Source organism: Pteropus alecto, unplaced genomic scaffold (assembly GCF_000325575.1).
Source record: "Pteropus alecto unplaced genomic scaffold, ASM32557v1 scaffold45, whole genome shotgun sequence".
Classification (NCBI taxonomy): Eukaryota; Metazoa; Chordata; class Mammalia; order Chiroptera; family Pteropodidae; genus Pteropus; species Pteropus alecto.
This window is the reverse complement of record NW_006442491.1, coordinates 40,426,653-40,436,056: the sequence shown is the minus strand read 5'-3', so window position 1 is coordinate 40,436,056 and position 9,404 is coordinate 40,426,653. Positions and strand designations below refer to the sequence as shown.

Sequence of the window (9,404 nt, the reverse complement as noted above, 5' to 3'; positions counted from 1 at the left end):
CGCATATGTCTGCACCTCCGCTTGTCAGAGGCTCTCCGTCAGCGACTGGATGCTCGCCATCAAGGTCCAGTGGAAGTTCTTTAAAAGGAAAAGCGCCCCCGCCGCCCCGGCTTCCGCGTCCAGCCTTCACCACGCTCAGTGCCCGTTTTACCAATAAACTGAGCGACCCCACAGCCGTGTGCGCCTGCTGCTGGGTGGGGTGGGGATGTCTGCACCTCCGCTTGTCAGAGGCTCTCCGTCAGCGACTGGATGCTCGCCATCAAGGTCCAGTGGAAGTTCTTTAAAAGGAAAAGCGCCCCCGCCGCCCCGGCTTCCGCGTCCAGCCTTCACCACGCTCAGTGCCCGTTTTACCAATAAACTGAGCGACCCCACAGCCGTGTGCGCCTGCTGCTGGGTGGGGTGGGGGCTGCCCGCCCTGCGGGAGGGCTCTCCTTAGGACCCTCCCCTCGGCCCCCTGCGCTTTCCCCAAGCCCGTTCCCACTGGAGTGTCCCGCCGGCATCCACCCCTGCCACTGACCAGGCCAGGCTACCCAGGGTAGGCGGTGGGCGGGGCTGCAGTGAGTGGCCCTGCCCAGGAGGCTATGAGGGGGCTTTGGAGTCACCTCTGTGGGGCGTTCAGGACAAAGAATCGGTCTCTTCGTATCTGCGGAAGGGGGTCTGATTACCACGGGGATCTCAGAGAACCGACCAGTGTGGAGGGCCCCTCCTGTGAGCGCTTGTCTCTCACAGGGTCCCAGGCTCCCCTCCCAAGCCGGTCATTTGTGGCTAGAGGCAGCTCTGTATTTGTCCTGCTCTATCCCGGGAGACCCCAGCACAAGCCCTGGCCTTGGTCAGCAAGGATGGGGTGGCAGGACCACTTCCTGTCCAGCCATCCCTGCTCCAGGAAGCACCCGGGGTGCGCTGGCGCTGCAGAAGGGGCTCGAGTGGGGTGAGCAGACTCCATGCAGCAGGCCAAGCACAGGTCCCCACAGCCATGAGCCCTGGGCTGCTGCAGCGAATGACCTCAGGCTGGCAGCTTAGCACAGCAGGAACGGACTGTCACTGTACCACTGGGACAAAATCGAGGTGTCAGCAGGGCTGGCTCTCTCAGAGGATCAAGGGGAGGGACAGTTCCTGGCCTCCTGCAGCTTCTGGTGGCTGCCAAAGTGCATCACTGGAACCTCTGCCTCTGGTCACACGGTCCCTGTGTCACATGACTGCATGGAAGTCACCAGCATCACCAAAGTCATCTCGTTACAAGAGCCTTGACTTAATCACCTCTGCCAAACCCTTAATTGCCACACAGGTCACACCACACAGGGTCCTTAAATCTTTGGGGGCATGTCCCGCCCACCATGCTGGGTGAGCGTGGGAGTGGTACAGCTGGGGATGGGGCGGGGCTGCCGGCTGGGAGCCCTGGGCACGCGTGGGTCAAAGGTGCCTGCGGAGGGGCTGCTGGGATCTCCCCACCCGATCCCCAAGTGGGGATGGGCCCCTTGGAGCCACATGAAAGGGGAGAGGACATGGAGAGGGGGGACCCGTGGAGCCAGGCAGAGTGCGGTGCGGGACTCACTTCTGGCATGGGGTTGGCGCTAGTGACCCTCAGATTGACACAGTGGCCTCCGAGGAGGGTGGCCTGAGTCAGCAAATACAGACACGGGGCGCCCAGGCAAATTCAGATTTCAGATAAACAATAAATTCTAATATAAATCTGTCCCAAACAATATTCGCCCCTGACAAAGTATTTGCTGTTTACCTGATATTCAAACCACGCTGCCTCCCATCCAGGTGTGTTTTTGGGATGGGGACACAGGTCCTTCTAGGCTCGCGGACTCCCAGGAGGGCTTGAGAACAGAGGGGGGAGCACATTCCCAGTCCCACCAGGGCCCTCGGGGTGGAGGGCATGGCTTTTGGGGGCGACCTCTGTGCCTTGGGCACCCCTTCTGGGATGGGGTGGTGTAGACAGGCCCAGGAAGGCCCAAGCCCCCAGTCTGATGCCTCGCTGTATCCCTGGTGCCCGCTCAGAGTGGGGTCCACAGGGTGGGCAGGAGCCCAGACTGGAGGAGGCAGAAGTCTGGGACCTCGGCCCGTGAGAACATGCAATAGCTCCCACTGTCCATGAGGTGGCAGCACAGAGGCTCTTCTCCCAGGATTCCTCCGCTGACCTCTAGGTGGGGCTGCGTGAGTCCAGCACACTGCCAGCTGGGGGGATGCAGAGATCCCCACTCCAGTCGGTTCCTTTAGCAGTCCACGCTCGATGGGAGGGGCGTATGGGGACGGCGGGCCTTGGCCAGACCTCCGGCTGGGGAGACAAGTAGGGTGAAATGTGCCTGCCTGGCAGGAGTGGAGGCTGGTGGGCAGAGCGTCCCGAAATGCCCCCACAGCGTCCAGCGCCACCGAGGCTACGTCCTGGGGCGCTCCGCTGTACAGGCAGAGCAGGAGTGAAACGAACAACGCCTTGGTGTGATTGGGGAGACAGTTGTGACCTCGAGAGCCTTCTGGATGGTTCTCGGGAGCTGGGGCTCCTGGACAGAGCTGAGAATGGCTGACCCTGGCAGCAGGGCCAGTGATGAGGGAGCAGGTCCTATCCCAGCTTCACTGCTAGGCCGGGGACAGCAGGCTGCACCTGCCTGACTGTGGGAAGCTGGTGACGCTGTGGTCAGTGCTTGCGGCATGGTGCTGTCCAGTTCCGAGAGCGGTCGTAGGAGCTGGGGCTGAGGCCGGCTGGGTGAGTGTAGGTATCAGTTCAGGCCTCCTTTTCGCTGGTGGTGGGTAGGCCCTGTCCCACCACAGGCGTTCTGGGGAGCAGGGTAGAGAGTGGGGTGCCAGCTTGGAAAACTCCGTGGGCAGCTGGACAGGGCTGGTTGAGGTCCCCACAGCCCAGATGGTGAGCCCTGGGGTGGAAGGTGGTGTAGCCAGGGCCCAAACTGAGGACATGGGACTCGCATCCAACTTGACTGCCAAGGAAGACACAGAGGCCCAGAGGTGCCCGCCTGTCACTGCAGGGCTGGTGCCCGAGCCAGGCTTTGTGAGGCAAATCCTGGAGCCAGCCTCAGGGCCAGGAGCTTCCACCCTCAGCCGCCTGGTGAATAATTTAAAGCAGGATCCTCCAGCACCCCACTGGCAGCTTCGATTTGCACTTTGGGAGCGTCTGAAAAATTCATGAGCTGTCGAGGCTGCGGGGCCTCGCTGAGCTGACCGCATGTGATCTGTCTCCTGCTCTGGTCTCCCCAGGGTGCCTGGCGCCCTCTCCTTGAGGCAGGAAGCCCCTCACCGCCCTCCCTCACACTCCGGGGGGGCCCTGGCGGTGACAGTCCAGTGTCCTAACAGTGGCTTCAGACCCCAACGAGGAGACCCTGAACCTTCTCAGTGAGGAGTGACCGTCCTCGTGGGTGACCGTGGTTGTGTCTCCTCCTGGGAGGACTAGTGTGTCTTGGAGGGGGCCGTGGGTGTGCTGGACTGCATGCGTGCCCTGGGTGGGCTGTGGCCCTGCCGAGTGTGGCCTGGGCGTGGCCCTGTGCAGGCTGCGAGGGGCTGTGTGGAGTGTGGGGACGTGGTGGGGGCGGTGAGTAAGGCCCGGGTGTGTTTGTGCATGTGCACATATGCACATGCATCTGGGTTTCTGTGTTTGTGCATTTCATGCTTGCTAGAGAGAGAGCTCTTATACGCGCGTATGCAGGTGTGTGCACACGTGTCTTGGCCCTACTCACGCTCCTGGCTGTCAGCCTGGAGTCAGGGCTGGGTGGCTGGACCCAGGCAGCCATGGTGGGGAAGCTGGCTGGGTGGCTGGACCTGCAGAGCTTCAGGCTGCTCTCGGCCCCGCTGGGTGGGCCAGGGAGGAAGGAACAGGCGTCTGGAGGAGCTGGGGGAGCTGGCTGCTCCTGGGGTCTCTGCGCAGGGGCTGGCTGGGGAGGAGGCACAGGAGGGCCAGGGTGGCTGGGATACCCACTGAGGTCGCATCGGGCAAGGACAGCCCAGCCATGGTCGCTGCCAGCATGGACGTCTGGTCAGCCACGCCACCCCAGGGTCCGTGACAATCCAGATGGTTCTCTAGACTGTGGGCTGAGTGGGGCCTAAGATCAGGGAGGAGGAGGCAGCCAGAAGGAGGGACACGGCCAGGCAGGCTCTGTCCGCCCTGGCCGGCTGAGCGGGTGGGCCTGGAGGGTCCCGATCAGGCTGTCCAGGCGGCCTCCCTGAGGATGCTTGGCAGACCGGCCCGGACCCCCAGGTGCCGTTTTGTCTTGTCGGGGACACTAGCAGCGCTGGGTGGAGGTCAGCTTTAGACCTTCAGGCTTCGTGGAAGGGGCTATGTTGTGCCCCGACCGCCAGCCACTGTTTGAAGCCGAGCCCGTGGAGCTGGCTGAGGCTCCTGGGTTCCCAGCTCCACTGTCTGGGACACGGGGGTGGGGAGCGAGTGCGGAGCCCAACGGCAGTCAGAGGACACAGGGGAGGGGCGGGGGAGCCCTGCGTTCCATCTCCCATCTCTGAGCAGAGCTCTCGCCCCTCCCAGTGGGCAGGGCCCGGATGGACACCCTGCCTTCAGGGCTGGAGTCTCGGCCCTGCCCCCAGCCCCTCCCCACAAGGCTGCAGCTGCCTCTGCAGGCATGGAGGCAACTGGAACGTGAGGTACCTTGGCACCACCTCCTCTCCTTCTGTCCTCCATGTGTCTCTTGAGTGTCAGGAAGATGGTGTAAAAGCATTTGGTCATCGTGGTGGAAAGTAGCAACATGGAAAACTTGGAGTTGGTTTGTGGGACTCTGATGCTGGCCCAGCTGGTCGCCACTGGTGAGTGTGGTCTCACCTGCCCAAGGCCCTTCCGGGGTGGGGGCTTGCCCTTCCCCGACTCCTGCCTCCTTTCCCATGAAAATCCTCATCCCTTGGCTTAGGTATTCTCCTGAGCTTGAGGGAGAAATCCGTTTGTTTGTACTATTTCATGCTAAGGTGTGAATGACCAACTTGCCAGAAATTTTAAGAGCAAACCTGTTAACCTAAATCGTGGTGTCTTAACCGCAGCACTGCTGACATCAGGGATAGAGACAGTTCTCTGTTGGTGGGGAGCTGTCCTGTGCGCGCTAGAAGCCTCTTCCTACTAGATGCCAGCAGCGCCTGCCCCTGTCATGGCACCCAAGAATGTCTCCAGACACTCTGAGATGTGCCTTGGGGTCCGGGGCCGCCTCTGGGTGAACACCATGGGCCTTGGTGGCTCTCGTTCTGTGAACAGGACCGCGGACAGGGTGAGGTCAGCGCGTCTGAGCCAGGGAGGGACAGACTGGTCCTTCAACTGCAGTCTGTGGGAGGCCCGTAAGGGACTAAGGAAGGAGGTTTCTCCAGTCCAGGGCCTGGGGTGGCCCTGGCACCTCCCGCCATTGCCTGGACACTGCTCCGTGTTGGACGCCCCCGGGATGGCTCGCTGCTCCACCGAGTCCTCTCGCTTGAGCACCTGGCAGCCCTGTCAGCTGGAGCCGCCCGTATCCCCTCTCCCAGTGAGGAGCCCATGCTATATGTATGCGAGGTCACGTGACCCGCTGAAGGTTGCATAGCTCGGATGAGCCCGCGGCGCCCTCGGGCCATGCTCTGCAGCCAGTACCACTCTGCCCTCTGCGGTGCTGCTGGCAGGGCCGGTGTCTGCTGGCAGAGTGGTTGGTCAGGGGCCACCCGGCAGACCCCGGCCCTGGCCCAGGGTCTAGCTGTCTGGGTTGGTGTGTCCCTGGTTTGCCTTCCGGTCCCAACCCCCTGGCTTAGCATGTGATGACCTTGTCCCAGCTGAGGGGGTGGGTCGGAGTGGGGACTCTGACAGCCCACAGGCCCTGACCCAGACTGGCCAGCTCTGTCTGAAGCCTGCTGGACATCTGGCCAAGCAAGCAAGGCACTCAAGCGAGCCCGGGCTGGCAGTGGGCGGGCAGCCAGGGCCCAGATGCCAGCAGCCCGTGTGTGGGCAGGCGGCTGACCATTCTGCCGGCGGTGAGCCCGTCTCCACGGCACAGAGCTGGATGGCCACATCCTCCCAGAGTCCACGCCCGCAGCTCCGGAGCCACACACGCTCAGGCCACCCATTGGGGGCACTTCCAAACTAGAGGCTCCGAGAGGTGCCCAGCCTAGAGCACGTGACTGTCTCTCATCCAAGGGACACTGATGGGCAGCTTCTGTGGCCTGGGCCAGGGACGCGAGTGCCCGCACAGCCCGTGGACTGAGAAAGACAAAACACACACGCTCCCAATGCCACCCTTGCTCCCGGGAGCTGGTCGGCAGAGGGAGAGGATGTGGGACCCCCCCGACCGCCTGACACCCGGAATCTACAGGTTGGCTTCCGGCCTTCTGGATGGACTGTCGTGTCCAGGCCGCCTTCGCTGCCCTGCCTGTCTCCGCTGTCACGGGCAACCATGGGTTCCCAGTGTCAGGATACCATTGGCGGCTGAGAAACACAGTCTAGCTCCCTCATGCAGTTAACTGGTTTGCCAGGGGCTGGGGAAGGTTGAGAGCTCTGATCCTTATAAAAAATAAAGTATAAATTAAATTTTCATTGAGTTTAGTGTAAGATGTTTAAAAAACCCGATGCTTTCATATCTTAAATATTTTTCTCGCCTTCCTGCTTCCCCCTGAGCTGTATAAACACAGTCCTTCCTCCTCCAGATAATGGAAAATTCCTGGGGGGGAGGGCTGGGACTTTCTGTCCGGGCAGGCACTTCCTGTTGTCCAAATTACATCGAGGCTCTGACCAAGGCTAATTGACTGAGAACCTGTCCCTTCTCGCTTCCCCAAATGAAGTCTCGTTTCTCCGCCTGGCGGAGCCTTCCCTGGGCCTCTGCCAGGACCCCCTGTTTCTGAAGGCCTGTGACTGGGGCAGGGGCTTGCCTCCTTCCTGCTGGGAGGAGGTGGGGGTACAGGTGAGACAGGAAACTGCTGCTCAGTGTCCACGCAGTCACCGGCCCACAGAACCCCGCCTATCCATTTCCGCCTCCACCATGCGATCGGCCTGAGGCTGACACCCCTCGGCCACGCTGGTGGGCAGTGGAAGCCCCCCCTTCCCATCTCACGTCCCCCGCACTCTCCTCCGGTCCCGCTGTCCCACGTTTGGGCTGTGAGAGCAGTCACAACCCCTAGGGTCGCAGAGAAGAGGGCTTCCAGGCAATGATGAGCCTGCTTTCTGCAGCACCGCGGGTCCCCCAAGGGAGCGATCCCGATGCGCTTCGACTTGTCCTCCGCCACCAGCAGCCGCGACATCCACCGACCACCCATCCGGGGGCCCTATCCGTGCCAGGCTCTGGGGGAACACGACAGTGGTGAGCCGTCCCCAGAGGCGGGGTCAGACCCTGCGCGCTGAGCTCCACAGGGAGGGGGCGCACAGGAGCTTGTCGGATGCAGGCGTGGTTTGTGACAACCCTGAGCTGGCCTGTGAGACGACGGTGGCCACCGCCAGATTTGTCAGCTCACTAGTCCCTGCTGGGCGGCTCAGTGTAGCCAATGACGTGGGGACAGGAGGAGGAGGCCACCCGGAGCGGGGGAGGCCAGCGCGCAGGGCTTGGAAGGTTCTGGGGACTCATCAGAGCGGAGGTGCTGAAAGGACAGCGCCGGGCGCGGAGGCGGCTCCCGCCGCTTCCCGCTCCGAAGTCCGGTGAAGCCGCCTCCCCGGACGCCGGCTGGGCTCCCCGTGTGCCCGAATCTGTTCACTCCCTGTCTCTGGATCCTCAGTGCTGTCCTGGCAAAGGCGGCTTGAGCCTGAGAGCTTTCTCATTCATTTAAAAATAAGTGGGATTTCTGTCGTTTGCATGAAATGCGTTTTCAGGACTCGCTTCGCCGGGGTTGCAGGGGTGGGGGCTGGGCAGCCACCGGCGACCCAGACTGCTGACCATGCACAGTCCCTGGTGTGCCTGGCACAAGACTGACGACACGAAGGGCCAATGAGCCAGCTCACGGAAGGGACGTCCTGAGCAGGGGAAGCATGGCTCCTCGAATCTTGTTGCGGAATTCGCCCTCCAGAACCTGCAAGGCGCCCTTCGTAGATGGGCGAACAGAGGGGCTCAAACTGAGGCCCTCGTGCTCCCGAGAAGGTGGCCCTGCCGCCTGGAGGGTTCCCCAGTGTCACCGCTTCTTCACGGGCCCACTTCGCTCTCACATCAAAAAATCCCAGGAAGTGGCTCCTCTGGGAGGGACCGTCCCGGCTCAAGGTCCCCACAGCCTGGGCTTCCCCTTCACAGGCAGAGGTGGCCCGCCCTCCTGGGGTTTGTGCATTCGAGTTGCAGTCGCTTCGTCCAGTCCTCTGAAGAGTGACAGTGAGGGTCACCCAGAGGCCGATGAGCATAGCCAGCCAGTGCCACCCCCTCGTGGGTCCATCTGCGTGGGGAATGCAGGCCGTCTCCCCTTTTGCAATAGGGCTGCCCCCTCTCCTTGAACTGAGGAGGTTGGGGCCTCCTTCCTCAGCCTGGGCCCAGCAGGGGTGCCCGCACTAGAAACATGGCAGCCGCCGGGGGCCACCCGCGAGTGCTGGCGACCACCGCTCCTGACCCGCGTGGAGGGAGGGAGGCGGGGTCAGGAGCGCGGTCCCGCGGACGCGCGGGTGCGCACAGGTGTGTGCGGCTTGAGTTCAGGCTCCCTCCGCAACATTCTAAATCACTCACAAATTAGCGCTGTGCCTGCTTCGGTTATGTTTTCTGTCTAATTAAAAAAAAATCACACACAACAGGCCACGTGGCCCCTCGCTTTGGAGACCAAAGGACAGGGGTGGAGCTGTTTCATGAGCCGAGCGCCCAGTGAAAACAGCGCCACCTACTGATCAGGGCCTTTGGTAGCCCTGGGCCCCGCCAGTGTGGGAAGAGGCCGAAGGGGGTCAGGGGAGGGACCCGCAGCAAGTCCGTCCCGTGCAGGGAAGCGCCAGTGGGGGCACAGTGGGTGGGGCGCTGACAGCATCAGGGGCTGAGGAATAAGCCCCTTTGGCCTCCTACCAGCAGATTCTAGAGGGACACCCCCAAGACACCCACTCCCCCTCCAGGGGACAGCCTGCCATCTATGTGCAGAGCCTGCCCTCCTTTATCCTGGGCGGTGACACCAGTGTCCCCACTGGCCTCAGGCCTGGGTCTTGGCCTAGGGCCGACCCTCTAACCCCCTGCCCGGGTGCAGGCCCCTACTGCGGTCTGCGGACAAAGCCCAGGCCACCACGTGAGTCGGGCCTCAGGCTCCTGACCACCCTGCCCCGCTTCCCGCCTCGTCTTCCAGGACCCCTCTGCTGGTTCAGGAAACTCCCAGGAGGTCCCCCCAGGTGCCTCCCTGCACACCCAAGGGACAGGGTGGGGGTGGGGGTCAGGCGTAAGATCCCTGGGGGCGGGCCGGGACCTCCCCAGCTCCGCTCCGCGGCGTCCAGTCTCGGGAGCAGGGGCCGCTCAGGTGAGCGCTGGCCTGGCCCTGCCCACCCCAGAGGCCACCTCTGCAGG

At 62.7% G+C, this 9,404-nt stretch overlaps 2 protein-coding genes across 2 annotated transcripts in view; both read left to right on the top strand.

Annotated features, from left to right (window-relative positions):
• The window catches only part of EEF1A2 (eukaryotic translation elongation factor 1 alpha 2), an 8,986-nt gene extending 8,829 nt beyond the window's left edge, over positions 1 to 157 (top strand). The window contains exon 9 of the mRNA XM_025039874.1: positions 29 to 157. Within this exon, the coding sequence (XP_024895642.1) occupies positions 29 to 157 (129 nt within the window). The remainder of the gene's footprint in view (positions 1 to 28) is intronic.
• Positions 158 to 7,159: 7,002 nt separating this feature from the next.
• The window catches only part of KCNQ2 (potassium voltage-gated channel subfamily Q member 2), a 46,479-nt gene continuing 44,234 nt past the window's right edge, over positions 7,160 to 9,404 (top strand). Inside the window, exon 1 of the mRNA XM_006922124.1 lies at positions 7,160 to 7,259. Coding sequence (XP_006922186.1) covers positions 7,160 to 7,259 — 100 coding nt within the window. The remainder of the gene's footprint in view (positions 7,260 to 9,404) is intronic.